This window comes from Pholis gunnellus (assembly GCF_910591455.1).
Source record: "Pholis gunnellus genome assembly, chromosome: 16".
NCBI lineage: Eukaryota > Metazoa > Chordata > Actinopteri > Perciformes > Pholidae > Pholis > Pholis gunnellus.
Genome location: NC_136543.1, coordinates 5,963,589 through 5,980,362, shown reverse-complemented (window position 1 = coordinate 5,980,362; position 16,774 = coordinate 5,963,589). Strand labels below are relative to the sequence as shown.

General features: G+C 45.5%; 1 protein-coding gene across 1 annotated transcript in view; it reads right to left on the bottom strand.

Moving 5' to 3' along the window:
- The window catches only part of sdc2 (syndecan 2), a 44,536-nt gene that overhangs the window by 11,500 nt on the left and 16,262 nt on the right, over positions 1–16,774 (bottom strand). Inside the window, exon 2 of the mRNA XM_079176728.1 lies at positions 63–177. Coding sequence (XP_079032854.1) covers positions 63–177 — 115 coding nt within the window. The remainder of the gene's footprint in view (positions 1–62; positions 178–16,774) is intronic.

The window sequence follows — 16,774 nt, the reverse complement described above, 5'->3', positions numbered from 1 at the left end:
ACCTGCTGAGCTTGCAAGTGAGTAATGCGGTGAGAGCGTGCGTGCGTACACGTGGGTCTTACCTGAGCCAGACCCTGAGGTAAAGTCGTCATCGTCTTCAGGGTAGTAACCTCCTGAGCCTGCGTCGTCCAGGTACAAGTCATCCGCCTGAGAGGAGGTCTTGGCTGCGTCTGCTATCTGCGAAACCACAAGATGGAAAGATGTTGAGGACGTGCGTAGGTTTTCTCTGTGTAAAAGTTTTCGTTCCACAGCGCATCGCACCAACAGAGTGAAGACCCCCGACTATTTCCACAAAACACACGCTCACTTTTTCAGTGTTTCCACCACTGACAGCTAAAATGTGAATCGGCCAGTCTAGTGGCTACGTTTTTATTTGGGCTTTTAAATCATCAAGCACAACCTCTTTGCTTTGAGACCGACACTTTGCTTGCCGATTATTTCTTTAAATTGGCAAACATTAAAACCTCTCGGGTAGCAATCTAAAGCTCGTATCATTAACTTAAGCGCCGTGTGCAGTCAACGCCATCTAAATAACAAAACTGTCTCTTGTATTTGCTAGAAAGTAAGAAATGGTGCAGCGTAGACACAAATGATCAGCTGAGTGTATCAAACATCACTCTGTGTTTTCTATCGGAGCTATAAGAGCCTCCTTTTAAATAAGACAAAGGATTTAGTTTAGAAGTTTTTTGGCCGTAAACAAATCTGAGGAATAGAAGTCAAGGGATCACCAAATTCATTAGGATTCCTCCACTGGGGACCATGAATGACTGTATGAAATGAAGTGTCAATCCATCACGTTGAGGTGTTTCACTCGATAAGTGTGAACTTTGACGCGATTGTGGCGCTAGAGGAAAAAAATTAGGGGTTCACCAAAGTCATGGGGATTTATCCTCTGGTGACCATGAATGACGATATCTTGTGGCAATGCATCCTTTAGTTGTTGGAGTATTTGTAGTCCGTACCAAAGCTCTGAACAGACCAGCATTGCCACCCCAGAGCCACACTGCTGAAGCGGTTGAAAACACATTTTAGGACTTTAATGAAGAACAGGTGACCGTCCAATCACAACGTGTAGCCCCTCCCACGGCACCGTTGTTGTCTAGACAACAAGCCCGAGTGGTGGGAATGTTTGTGCTTTAGCTTAATGGAGTGATTGGCTGAAAAGACCACAGTTCTAACAGTGCCTGTTTGTTTAAAAAAAAAAAAAGCACCTCCTCACGGGGAGTGTAAGTTGAGATTTTAACAAGAAATAAGACAAGAAAACTGAGTTTTCACTCAAAGTGGCTCGCAGAGCCTGATGTATGTTGGACACTTAAGTATAACAAATATAAAAACTGTTGTACAAAGTCTTTGTGTGGTACATGGGACTATTTATATGTTGCCGTTGAGTGTGTGTGACTAGAATAGCTATAAACGCATCCATGGCAACACCTATTCAACTCCTATTCATCAATCTGTGGTCAGCTGTACAGCCCCTTCTATACTGATAGTCCCGCTTTAGAGAAATAAAAGAACAAAAGAAGGACGCCACAATAGTATATCATCTGTGTTTGAGTGTGTGTGTGTGTGTGTGTGGGGGGTTGCTACAGTTGCAGGTCTGCTCTGAGGATGTTGTGCTGATAAACCCGGGCCTGAATGAAGTTGGATTGAAGGATATAATCAATTGGCTTGACAGGAAATAAGTGTTTTTGTTTGCCAACTGTGAAGAACAGGCAAGCTGTGAGAGAGCTTAGAAAACGGGTAAATAGAAATGAAGAAAAATCATGTTTTCCGACATTCTTTGTTTGGACAGAGGGGGAAAGAAAGTAGGGCTGTTTTCATTATCGAAGAGTGCGTGAATTCATGTTTTCAAGTCTGTAAATGATCTAAACTGTCTCTGGGTTTCAGTATTCCTATTTCAACTGGCTGCAATTTAAAAAGAAAATAAAAAAAAAAGCCTGAAAGAATTTCCTAGAGATCAAGTAGCATCTTCAGATAGCTCCAGCAGTCCAAAAAACAAATATAGTAGACTTATTTATATTTAGAAAGAAAGAACACATAAAATGCGTGATAAATGAATTGATAATACGTGTTACTGCAGATAGGGATGCTCCGATCCGATACAGATATGAAGAATCATGACGAAGAATTCAACGACAGTCAATCCTTAGCTTAGCTTATCAAACAAACTCCGCTATTGTATTCTGTACCGGCCCGATACCCAAAAGCCCAGGCACCGTTATCAGGACTGAAAAAGTGGGATCGGTGAATCCCTGGCTGCAGATTACAAGTCTGTCCAATCACTCTGTGAAGGAGCGGAGAACAGAGAACAGAGAACAATGCCTTCTTTCAGGTACGTCTCAGCATTTCCAATTACACCCGCTATTCTTATGTGAGTGTGTTCACTAATGCTTTTAAGTCATTGTATGTGCACATGTGTGTGTGTGTGTGTGTGTTTGTGTGGCGTAATGAGAGAGACAGAGAGAGAGAGGCCTGGCGCTCTCCATAACAAAGAGGCAGGGAGTACACACAGTGTGAAAGAGCAAAAAAAAAGAAAAGACAGACAGAGGCGAGATGAAACGGAACAATACGGATCTCCATCTCCTCGCTCCCAACTGGCTCTGACTTCTGTTAGAAAAGGCCTTTTCACCGCTGAGCCGCCTGATCAAAGGGGGAATTTGTTCAAAGCAACTTTATCTTAACCTTTCTGGCCTTCGTTCTCCTTCCAAACACAACCCCCCCCCGCCCTGCTCCAGCCCGGCAGAAGCAATTCACCGGTCCACAGGTCTTTATGCATTGGCGATATGAGCACAATGGACCACGAGGAGGGCAGGCCACAGATCAAATGGTGACCAAGGGCACTAATGAGATAGAGGCCACACACACACACATGCATGGGTGGACACGTTTTACAAATGTATGCAAGCTTTCACTCATTCACTGATTATACATACATTAGAGTGAGCAATTGAGCATATAAATGGACACACACACACACACACACACACACACACACACACACACACACACACACACACACACACACACACACACACACACACACACACACACACACACACACACACACACACACACACACACACACACACACACACACACGAAATGTGTGAAGAAATGCATGAAGAGCTAAAAGTATTAACAATGAATCCCCTCGAGCCTATTAAACTACAGATTTGAAAGACATTTGAACTCTAATGAATTAGCGTTCACCTGATTTGTGAAATAAATAAATGGATGATTTGCAGATCGCTAATCATAGTTTTATGTATTCTATATTTAACCAGGAATCCCTTAAGATAGTATTTAAGGGATGCAGCTAACGCCTCGATTCATTATCGAATAATTATCTCGATTAATCAAATATAGTTCGAAACCCAAACATGTCCGGTTTTATAATCATAGAGTACAAAGTTAACAAAATCCAGCTACCAGCACCCGTAAAGCTCACTTGTAAACACACATTTTTTCAAAAACAACAACTTCGCGGATTTAATTAGTGAGCTCCCTTGGAAAGTCAGGCTAGCTGTTTCCAGCTGCCTTCAGTCTTTGTGCTAAGCTAAGCTAGCTGGCTCCTTTCTGATTACCAGAGAGACGTAAGAGTGGGATCGATCCTCTAAACTTTTGCTTAACGTTGACAATAAGGCCAAATCCAACAGAGAGAAACCTTTGAAGTTTCAGCACTGAGGTACACAAAGTGTCCACAGGCCCTCTTCATCCCAGACGTGCACGTACAAAAGTCTGCTGGCTTCACTGTCGTCACCGTGTTTCAACAATGTTGTGCAAAGTATTGCAACACCACATCAGTGCAGATCTGAGAGGAGGTGTGACCTCGATAAACTTACTTTATCCGACACACTAGCAAGTGTGTGTACAATGTACTGGAGCAGACTTTCTCCATCACTAACACACACACACACACACATATGCCTGTGTGTGATAAACTTCTCCCTCTTTATCAATCCGGTGACATTTACAGATAGTCTCTGCTTTCAGCCCTTATCAGCGACTACGAGTCGATCCAGACATAAGTAGAGGGGAGTGGACTCCTGAAACCAGTTCGCTGACGGACGAGGCCTCGCAGAAGTCTGAGAGTTTGCTCCACTATTGCATGGCTGCTCTAGTTTAAAAATCGTGTAGGTACTTGTGATTCAGGGCAGGGAGCTTGTAAAATGGATCCATTTGGAAATATCTAATTTAGCAACTTTTTTTTTTTTTTTTATGTTAGATTTCCCCTTAAAAATCTACTGACTCATGGCTAAGAAACCAAATCAGTGCTCCTTTCCTCATTTTCTATGTCCTCTCGTTAACTAAATCTGAAAGTGAATGTGATGTTAATGTTTTGTGAAGCGGTGAATTTCACTGGTTTGCCTCCGAGTTAAATCATCTCCGATCCACAGCCTGGCAGAGGCTCACAAATACTTCACTATGACAACCACTATCAAACACAGAGCCATCCCTGGGAATTTACACAGCTCAAAGACGCACTCAGTCGCTCTTCATAAATGAGGGTTAACTCTCCACTAGTCCCGCTTTGACAAGTGTCACTCTCCGAGCTCGAGCTAAGAAAAGAAACAGGATCACGCTTCAGAGAGAAGAGGCCTTGGAGCGCTGAAGCAGCGGGAGGAGGACACATCAGTTTGTGTGCAGTGCAGCGTACGTAAAAGGCAACACATTCTCAATGCCGCGCGCCGCCTTTGTGTGCAGCGACACACAATTCCCTTACCCGCAGAGTTCCAGACTCAAAACTCTAGTTACAGTCGGCTTTGGCGTGGCCTTACTGGAGATATCACTCTTTTCATCCCTTTGGGTGAATAACAAGTAAATCCTTACATGCACACACTCACACTCGAGGACACATATTATGATGTGCACGCACACACACAGACACACAAAGACCGCCCCATTTGGACACCTTGACAAGCAGATCCTACATAGTCTGACTCAGCTTTGAGACGGACAGACACGCAAGTGAGAAGGAGGGAGAGCTGCCATAATGAGCTAGCAGCTAGCGATGTGTGCCCTCTATTAGCTGCGCGAAGAGCTGCGGTTACACGGCATTTCTAACCGCTAATGAAGTAATAAGCCAGCGGGAGGGCAGCTTCCACACCGTCTGTGTGTCTGCCTGTGTCTCCCCGTCACTCTCTCTCCGTTTGACATGAAGAGCTGCAGACCAAGTCTGGACAAAATGTAGATGATAGAGAAGAGGCTGGGAGGGGAGAGTGGGAGATAAAAGAGAGAGTGGGAGATGACAAAAGAGAAGGAGGGAGGGGAGGGGGGGGGGGGATAACCCGCTGCTGCAGACAATCCTGTAGCCTGGAGGTTGCTCTGCTAAAAGCCTGTCAAAATCACCATGTTCATGCCTGGAGGGGCTTGAAAGGCGCTGGGCCTGTGTATGCTTACAGTATGTGTGTGTCCGTGTAATATTTGCGCCTCTCTCTCTCTCTCCCTCTCTCTCTCTCTCTCTCTCTCTCTCTCTCTCTCCTATAAGAGATGGATGGTGGTGATACATAAGGAGTCATCTGAACTAACCGTGGGCTCCTGTTGACACACGGCTCTCACTTCTAACACAACAAATATTAGCTCAACGCCAAGTCAGGCCAGGGGAAATGGTGTTCCTCAGAGGAATGCGCGCACACACACACACAAACACACACGAACATCTGCGTGTCCATGAAAGAAACCCACGGGACACACACACAGACACACACACACACACCCTTATTCAGCCTACACATCTCAAAGGTGTGAGAGGAGTACACAGACACACACATCATAACACGGACTTCAGAGAGAAGAAAAAGGGGAAAATAAGTGCACAGAGGCCGGCAGGCAGACAGCGTCTCAGATCCTCCTTCGTAGGTCTGCTGTCGTCTCTGGTTCTCGACTGTTTCCTTAAGTCTACCTCGGGACTGCAATGAGCTTAGGAAGAACCGCGTGAGAGGAAAACAACAAGCCACTACGTTTTCCAGGCATCGCTACTTCCTGTCCATAAGGCATTGTGCCTCTTCTCTGTGTTTTTTTTATCTATAGTAGAAGCGGTGTGCATTTCACTCTCCTTATTGGCGAGATAGGACAGGAATTCAACAAAAAAACTGATTGTATGCTAGCCTTTCATGTGAGGTTTAATGTTAGAAGTAGGCTACAATTTGCTTTGACACAAAACCGATTAATTGATCATCAACGATTGTTTTCTCTAGTTGTCCTCGTTCACTACGTTTCCAGCAGCACGGTAAAGGCCCTTTTGCCTCTCCACTCGTTCAGGTGCATTAACTTTCACGGCGTCACGGTTCTTCATCTGCATGCTGTGAAAGCAGCAGTCTGTAGAGCGTGTCTCTGTCCCGTGAAAGAAATCACTTCTCATTATCACAAACCAGGCAAACAAATATCTGCAACTATGAGAGAACTCAATAATATGTGAAGAGGAAGCTGTGTGTGTGTGTGTGTGTGAGAGAGAGACAGAGCCTGAGCCCGTTAATCCCTAATTAACAAAGCAAAGGTGGCCGTTTATCCTGCCGTCTCTCACTCTATCTGTTCTACTCAGCCTGCCACAGATCCATACGCAAGGTCGATGCAGTAACACAGTCCAGCAGGCAGCAACTGTGCTCTGCTCCGTCTGACTCTGTCTGCCCCCGCCCTGCCCAAGGCCTCCTTTGGACTTTATCACTGCACAACAGACGGGGCCATCAAAAAACAGCAGCGGAGAGCTGGCTGAGAGGGGCATCAGAGATGTCCGTCGTCCCCCCCCCCCCTACTCCAGCTGGAGGGACAAGAAGCAGAACGGAGACAGAGAGAGGCACAGTGGAAATGTGGGCTAGGCTGCTGCCTTTACTTTATTCTTTTAATAATATTGATTCCTCAACATAGAAACAATTCACTGATCCTATGGGTTAGTCAGTTTGGACTACTATACTGTTTTTTTTCCTTCAAATCGTTATGGCAGCAATACTATACTAACCATAGTAGCTGAATTCATCCAAAATGAAGCCATCAGAATCAAAAAATGTATTCGTTTGAACACTAATAGTAGGCTGAAGGTAAATATTACATTATGTGTAGACACCTGATAATACATTCAGGAGTTTTGATCAATTAAAGCAGAGGTTGGTAATGTTGAGAAACCAGCAATAATAAGCTAGATTTAAAAATAAATATCAAACTGTAAAAACCTAGGCCAGTGTTGCCAACTCTATTCTAATGAAAGTAGATACAGATAACAGATCTTTTTCTTTTTTTCCCAGCAAATACAACCAAACATTACCAACCCTCGCTTTAAATCTCAGATTCTCGGTTAATGTTGGATAAAAGAGGCGATGCTGCATTTTGTCTCCTAATGTTTCCTGCGGCTGCTTTCTTCATCACAGCTGTGGGGCAGCACGGGCTGAGGCTCGTTAGAATGACATTCAGAGCGATCCACCACACCACAGTGACAAAAGACACATTTTCTCAGAAACAAAAGTTGAAATAATTAAAACTAACAGACACATAAAGTCTCAGTAAATTATCCCGGAGACTCCTGTGTTTGTATTTGCTTGTCAAATTTGTATGTAAAAACAATCAACAGCTCATAATAACTATCGTGCCTCCCTTATGGTTGGAGAAGTTGCCGGTAGGAGAGGAGTGACTAGACGAGACCAGGAGAGATCGGGTGGCTGTAGGGCAGCACATTGCCTGTGTTCATGCAGCATCAGAGCAGACGGAAGAAGTGTGAATAACAGCTGGAAACAGGATGGTGTTGTTATTAGAGAACGAAAAAAAAAACAGGACAGGAGGAGTTATTAAATGTGTCCCACGACACGATGCCGACAGAAAAAAAAAAGGGTCTCTGTGAGTCATGCATGTGGGTGGTGAGCATTGTTTGGAAAATGTAAACAAGAGCACAGCAGGCAGTAAGAGCCAACTACAGGACTGTAGGAGAGGATGTCCAAACTGGAACTCTCACGGGCCAAAAAAGGTTAGTGAGTGTGTGAGTGTGTGTGTGTGTGTGTGTGTGTGTGTGTGTGTGTGTGTGTGTGTGTGTGTGTGTGTGTGTGTGTGTGTGTGTGTGTGTGTGTGTGTGTGTGTGTGTGTCTGCCTTTGTGCTCTTTGAACCCACTCTTAACTTTTATTGCCCTCCCAGGGATCATAATAAGGAACTAATTGATAGTCTTTGAGCTGCGGGCTGAAGAGAGGGGGGAGTTCCTGCAGGAAGTCAACACAAATCAAACTCTCTCGGAGCCCGTAAGGTCTGGAGCAACTCCAGCTGAGCTGTTTGGTGGGTAGCGGCCGGTGTGTGCACGAGTGTGTGTGTGTGTGTGTGTGTGTGTGGGAGACAGACGCAGAGAGAGAAGGGAGAGGAAGTAGGAAAGAGAGCGCGACTGAGATAAAGAGCCACCGTCTGGAGTTGACATTTACAGTTTTAAACACCTACTTCTGCGGACGCCGCCTCCTCACTCGACCCTAGAGTTTTCCGCTGTCTAACAACTCAGCCAAGTTCAAAGAGTGCATTTCAGGATGCACGAGACATGCCGAAAATAGAAATAGATTTGGGCTATTCCTCTAAAGTCGCAGATTTTCAAAAACTGAGAAAACACACGGCATAAAGTCAACACAAAACAACAGATTCACGTACATCTGACGAAGTCTCTGAGACACATCCTATGGACATGTGATCCCTCCCCCTCCCCGACTCTTGTTCATTTTCTCAACGCTCCTAAAGGGTGAGATCACGTGACCGTCTGCACCTCCCCAGCTGAGCGTGTGGGTGCATTCGGCTCAGATTCGTATCGTCTCCCGTTCCAAAACAAACGGCCGTCTGACATGGAAAGGCATACGCCACATTCCACAGGGCTGCTCGGCAGGATCCGGAGGGGTTTCCAGCTCAAAAGAAACAAAACTTCCAGGGGTGTCTCGCGGCCGTCCTCAAACTGAAGGTGGACCGCTACAAGAGATGTGCACAGTTAACAGACGGGTTCCAGAGGTGATCTGTTTTTCATGTTACTGTCGGCAAATCAAACCGGAACGAACAGCGACTTGATCTTAGGAGCACAAAGTGGCTGATTTAGCGTATTCCTCTGTACCACAGAGCTACATTGTTGACCAAGAACCATTAGAGATGCACCAATGAACCACACACACTGCAATACACGTGGGCCCTGTAGTTTATTTTGAGTCAATCCCACACACACCATCCCCACTGCCATAAATACACACACCTGAGCACCAAATGTGTGGTTTTTTATCCGCAGTTGAAAATAGTGTCTCCTGCAGACTACAGTGCCCAGCTGTTTGAGGAAAATAAATTCAAAAGTAAAAGTATTTATTCCGGACCAGTTTTAATGGGCTCGGGGCCGACAACCACATGGGGAGCTCAGGAAGTATTGAGAGACAGGCGAACACATTGTTGGTTTTGGTCAGAAAACCTTCAGTATTAGATCGACTTGTGAACTTCTTTTGGCTGAAATGTTCCCAAACACTTGCTCAGTGACAGCCATCAGACACAGACAGCAACGTGAGCTTCCTGCAGGAATCCTCTTTCACTTCCTGTCAAATGCACATCCAATAATAACTGAGCCCTAGTTTGGTCTGCCAGCTCCTGAGGAAAAACATCTGGGTCTCTTGTCTTGTTTCAATGTCTTGCATGTACTAAGTTACTTGGGCTCCTATGGTGTTTCACACTGAAGAATTATTAGACACAACACTTCTCTTTTTTTTTTTTCAAATATAATTTAGTGCTCTTTTAGATAAATCCAGAATATAAAACGTTTGACATGGTTGAAAGGTGGAAAGACAAGTTACCCCTTTGTTCTGCCCTGCACACCATTATAAAGAGGAAGAGAGCAGCTTCTTACTGGTGCATTAGCACAACTTTATGTTCCCGTCAAGATTAAATGAACGGTCCGAGACTGCAGGACAACCGAAAGCAGGACACCTCCCTGCGAGTGCTGCGGCTTGACGGACGCGTCGCCGTTACGCCGACTTTCTAGAATAAATGAAGGATCAGCTACCTCCTCACTGCTCGAACATTGCACATCGAGTTAATCGATTTTTTACTCAAGCAACGGTGGCGTCTCGTCTCTGGGGATGCTAATGCCGGCCGGTACCATTTGTACGGATGTTGGTGTTATCGAGAGGATGGATCCCGCTGACTTTGTTGACCTCTTGACTCTTCCGTTAGCGCCACCACGAGGCTGACGTTTGTGGATTTTAGTTAAATGTCACGACAACTATTGGATGAATTATGATGTCATTCGGTATAGTTTAACGCCATCATGAGATCAAAAAACTCCAATATTTAAGTTCATGGCCAACTTCCTGCTAATTAGCCAACGCTAGCATGATGACTAGGTATCATACCTACTGAACATCAGCATATAGACATCGTCATCGTGAGCATGTTAGCATAACGTTAGCTTCTATCTCAAGGCACACCTGTCTGCCTCAGTGCGGCCTCACAGATCTGCTAGTGTACAAGTAGACTCTTGTTTTATGTAGACTCTTGTCAGCACAAGTCAAATTAAAACTAAAATTTATGCTTTCTTGCCGTAGGGGTGGACTGGGAGTTTCACTTCAAAGCTAACAAACAGAGAAAAAAAAAACGTTTCTTCCTCCCCACCGGCCAGGGAGACACAACACGGAGAGGCTATGACTTCCTGCCATGCGGTATTGCTTCCCAACAGGATGAAGAGTCAATTCCACGGTTTCCAAGAAAAACAGACACACGCTGACCGACCACTGGCTGAGAGGTGAACAATGGTGCTTCTCCCTGCCTGTCCAGTCGTGTTTTGGACGCTCACGTAACTAACAATGGAACATGCAACCGCCGCCAAAAACTGTGTGAGAATCGAGTAAAAAAAATAATAATAAAAACTGCAGCTCTCACAGCAGCTTTGTATTACGCTTCCCTGCGAGCCCCGTCTCACATGCCGCAGCAACACATTGCAGCTGATTTACTTCATCCCAGACCGCCGAATGTTTCACCACTCTAATTAAAGGCTGTCTGATTCTGTCAAGCGGCTCTCTGGAGGCCCCGATCGGATTTAATGCAAAGTTAATGTAAACCTTCTCGCTGTGAAATTTCTCCCTCAGCGCTGCCAGAACTCATGAGGAGGGAGAGAGAGGGGAGGGGGGGGGGGGGACGACGACAATGTGGAGCTCATGTGGCTTCAACATGGCCCTACTTAGAGAATACCTCAGTGCTGTGGTATCCAGCCCCATGAACCGTAACTGGCTCTCTCAGAAAGAAGGAGCTCTGCGGATTCCCAGGGCCCGGGTGAGCTCTGCTGCTCCGTTGGACGAAAAATCCCTCCCTCTCCTCCCCCCCCCCTCCCTCCCTCCTGTACCGCCTCTCCGCTCGCCTGTCCGCCGGTTGGGACTTGGGGGGAAATTCCTCAGCTCCGTTAAAAAAACGGCCTCCGATACGCACGGGAAAGCTCAGATTCTTTGTCAGCCGTGAAACTCTAGACACTGGGAAATGGGCTTCACCTTCCAGTCATCTCTGGTGCTGAAGAGGGGAGGGAGGAGAGGGAGGGAGGGAGGGGGGGGGGGGGGGAAGATTTGCTGCAACACGGCAGCTTTCTTCCCCTGCAGACAGGAGAGAAATATGAGGCTTAAGAGAAAAGCTTGAGCTGAGCGTTGTAGAGAAGGGAAGCGCAAACGCAGGAAAAGAGAGAGAGAGAGATATTTAAGTGTGTTCTATGAAACAGGTTTCATCATCCATATCTCAAAACAGTCCAATAACCCGAAAGCGCCAAGGCGCAGCTCTGGGAACAATCTGGAGTTTCTCCATTTAGCTGGAAGTGATAGCACAGCCCATATCATGAATAAACCAGATATCAGAGGCTCAAACCACTCGCAGGGACTCAAAATGGAGTCGAGTCATGTACACGCAAATGTGAAAGCAGCCCTGTGAATGAGAACGCTGCGCTTGTTGAACAAGAGCTGATAAACGGAGAGAGGTTTTGCCAACAGTTTAACCCTCCTGCCAGGAGCGGAGGAGATCCCTCTCTGGACCCAAAGTGAACCATCACCGATCTTATTATCCAGAAAATAACTCGTAATCTTCCTTTAAAGATGTTTGAACCATGCCTTCTTCACATTCTGGCTTATCCACAAAGTGTAGAATGATCTTCCCTCAAGATTTGAGTCTGTTCTGAAGCAATCGAGCTGATATCAAGCCTCTTAATTACACCTTTAGGCCTCGGCCTCGTCAAACCTGCAACAGCTGATTTCTATTTTCCCAAAGATATTATGTTACAAAGAAAGAGAAAAACAGCAACCTGATAAGACCTACCTGATAATTGGCTGTTTTATTTTCTTATAAAATGACTGAAATGATTGTCACATTCAACCAACTCATCCATTAAGTGACTAATCATTTCAGCTCCAATTCAGTTTACTTTCACTTAAGACGAATGAAAAGCCATAACAAGGTAATCATTTCCTGAAAAATGACATATTCGACTAACAAAATATTGGCTAATTATTTTTTTCGGGGGGGGGGAAACAGTTTTAGCTCTACTATTAACTATATCCTGCCATCCATTCAAAGGGGAAATATGGTGCTCATTTTCAGGTTCATACTTGTATTCGGGGTTTTCCACTACAACGTGTCCACATACTTCAATGTTCAGGAAACACGTTATTTCTCTCATAACGTCTGTCTGCGTATACCTGTATTCACCTTCTGTCTGAAACATTTTAGCACCTGTCTCTTTAAGCCCACCTCCCCAAAAAAAAGCCATGTCTGACAGGGTTGAAACCGATTTCTTCACAATATTTCCCCTTTAATATCACAAGGACCTTAAGGGCCCCGGGGGGGGGGGGCCTGTGTTTGTGCGTCACTCTTCAGAGCAGCTCAGAGAAAGAGGGATGAAGCAAGCCGACAACAGAAAGAGCGGATGTTTAAAAACAGCCAGAGGTGAAGGCAACAATCACGGCGGACACAAATGGAAACAACGCAAACACACTTGGAGACGGAATAGCCACGGACATCATCGCTTTCACAGCCGATTTCCAGCCCTTCCCCTGCATCCCATCAGCACTCACTTAGCTTTACTTTTAAGCCCACAGGTGCACATTATACCAGACCTTAGCCTTTTGTCTTGTGCAAGAGCAGGAAATGAATACTTGTGCTGCTAACTGAGCAGGTATTCTCCCCGGGAGGAGCTGCAGTGTACATTGGTAGAGAGCGGAATAAAAGAGGCTGTACAGCAATGCAGCGCCGCCGCCTGTACGAGACCGTCTCATCTTTCAGGCCCGCTATGTAATACTCGGCTCAGCGGGGAAGGAATGCGCGCGTGTACATCCTCCTCTAGTTAAACGCCCGTGTGACTGTTATCTACCTCTCTGCGCCGACAGGCAGGGGGGGGGGTTTGGTTGAGTAGCATGTGGCCCAGAACTGAAGCTCCGCTGTGCTCAGCTGCTGTCAGCGGCCTGACACACACACACACACACACACACACACACACACACACACACACACACACACACACACACACACACACACACACACACACACACACACACACACACACACACACACACACACACACACACACACACACACACACACACACAGAGAGACAGACGGACTTCTCCTGGTTTGAAAAGCTGGGGGAAGGAGGAATACTTAAGAGAGGGTGCCAAGACCATCTGTAAGGGAGTGAGAGAGAGAAAACAGGTCTCTCTTTATCTCGTGTCCTTGGACCGGGCCTGCTAAGAAGACGGGGGGGATGGATGGAAAAACCTTTCAATGATTATTAGTGGAAGCTTAGCCTCAACCGTATGGTACAGTTTACTGTCAGAATAAGATGATCTTATTGTTCTTATTTATCAGTTCAACACCCTACAGTAAATGTTAGGATGCAGAAAGTGCCAAGTAAACGTGAATATAATTATGAATACAAATATCTCAGCCCAAACTGGTTTGGTTTTTCAGACGCGCAGCATTAAAAATGACAAACAGCCAATGAAACGGGTGGAAAAGGGAAATAATGCGCCGCTTTAGTGACTCCCAGCTGATGAGGAAGTCCCCAATTATAGACGGCAGACGCTCGTGTCCTCTGACCCCCACATGGTGGTGGACACGTCTGGCTTTCTTGGCATTTTGATTTTGATATCGGACCACTTCCTCCACATATTCCGCTCTCACAAGCTGGCAACAGCAACGTGCAGCCAAAACAATCCTTTTATGGTCAAACACCAGAAACATGAACACCAAATATAATTCGTTCTCTGTGCTTTTTTTTGGATTTGTGGTCGAAATGTTTGCCACCAGACAACAAACGAACTGAATGACTGATTTATGTCCGTTAAAATGTGGGAATTAAAACGGTTCCTGTATAACATCAGGTTCAGTGTTATTAATACGCATTTCGGATGCTTTTACAAATCCAGAAGTTATTTGTTAATTTTTACAGACGAGGCAAATTCTATTTCATTTGCATTAGAAAACACATTCCTGAATAAATACAGCCGCCGTTATTCAAAGCTTCTCGGGGCTCCCACCTGAGATCTATCACGCTGTGTGTTATGTAAACCTCGGCTGTGCACACACACACACACACACACACCTGTGCCACGGGGCAACACACATTTTCAGCATGGTGCCGTCAGTAAATAAACACACACACAGACACACACACACACACATCTCAGATATGCATGTACACATGAGCTGCCACATGTTCCTGAACACACAAACTACAGACCGGGTTGCTTTGACCTGTGCACTGACCCCGACGTCATACCGTGTGCACAAACACAACAAGCTACGCCCCCCTCAAAACACACACACATGTTGTACTTCTATCTTTGTGAGGACACTCTTTGACACCGTGCATTCCCCAGCCCCTTACCGTAACCATCACAACTAAACCCTGACCCCAACCCTAAACCCTGACCTAACCCTAATTATAACCTGAACCTTAAAACCAAAGCCTGAACCCTCAAACAGGCCTCTGAAGGTCCGTCTCAAAGTGAGGACCAAGCAAAATGTCCTCGCTCTGAAAGGTCTAAAACTCATTGGTGCCCACAAAGATAGCCGTAAATGTACACACACACACATGCACAGTTGCTCCATGAGGCTGTCAGTGTGTCAGTCAGTGCTCTGGAAAGGGATGAATGCAGTCTTTCAGGCCTCAGCAGGCCTTCAATATCAACTAATGCCTGCACTGACACAGGTGCTGCTGCTGGACGGGTCAATAGAAATGAATAGTTGTGTGCACATGCAAATATGGTAGATACATAATACACACACACAGACACACACAGTATATCATAATCACCTGAGACACGGTGGGGTCAGTCAATCATGTGTTCTGCTCCGCTGACTGAACATTTGTCAACAAAGCACACACACACACACTCGACTGGAATGTGTGTTTGTTTGAACCCTATCACTATAATTAGGCTTTGTGTACGTGTGTGCATTTGTTCCATGATGCCTGTGTGTGGATGCTTTGTACTTGAACTCTTTGTTCTTGAACAGAACAGTTGTTCAAATGCTGGAGGTATAAAAACGACATGCTGAAGAAATAAAAGTATAAAATACAGCGTGGTGCCTCGTACGTCGCCCTCAGTCTCCCATTAGCTGCTCTACCTCTGATGTGCACGTCTAACATAAAGGGAGACTTTTAGAGTGTTTTGAACTCGGTGCCCTTAATCTTTGAAACAATGGCATGCGCATAGTTTAAGTCTCCAGAGGGGGTCAAAGTCATTAATCACTGATCACGCGCTCCAGACTAAGAGCTAAGCTAATCAACTTGTCTTATAACAATCAAGGTGCCGAGTTCAATTCACTTTCAGCGGAGTGTAAATCAAATGGCACTTTGTTCCACACAAAATAGGCCAATTAGTCAATCACTTGTCTTCTTTTCAGTGAAATAAAGATAACCTTCAATGAAAAGTCTTTTTTACATTTTCTTGTGGAGCGGATGTCAGCAGTTTCTTGTCAGTCACACCTCACACAGTCTGGTTTTCTCTCTCACTTTGTCAATGGAAGGGCATGGTTTCCATCAGCTCTGCCCTTTTTTAAAGTGTGTGCGCTTCACTGATGTTATAAACATCCCCAGGGCAAGGTGTGTGTGTGTTCAGCATCATGCGTCTGCATTTGCGCTCCCTCATATACATGAAAGTGTCTGTGTGTGTGCTCGATGGATGAACTACGTACCTGGTTTCAAACTTAATATAGTCCAGTGTCCCCCCCCCCCCCCCCCCCCCCCAACCACCACCACACACATACACACACACACACACACACACACACACATTTTAGCATCTTAGTCTATGTGTGTGTGCGTCTCCGATCAATCTGTTGCCAAAAAAGAAAAGAAAAAGAAAACAGAAACCCTGCGCTCTTTGTTGCCAGATCATTAACACCCCGACATGAAGGCTCTCTCGAGGACTGTGGGGGTCAAAGTTCGCCACATGTCTTCCTCACCACATAAAATACATCAGATATAGAGGATGGATTGGAGAAGGTACGGCAGCAATGGAAGAAAACATGCAAACATGAGAAAAAACGCTGTTGTTGTTTATTTCAATTTAAAAGGGTAACTGCCGTATTTTCAAGCTGGCCTCTATTTTCCCATGATTGTGTGTGTGAGTGACTTGTGTGTGAGTGACTGATTAGGACAACAGTTTATGAAATTGGTCCAGTATGGGCTGCAGAGGGCAGCCGCTAAAACAAGCTGCAATGGGGACAACGGTGGAAACTTAAGTGAGAGTTGGAGAGAGGAGCCGGAGTTGTCTCAGTTTGTTGTGTCGGAGCACAGAAAGCGTAGCTTCGTGTTATCTG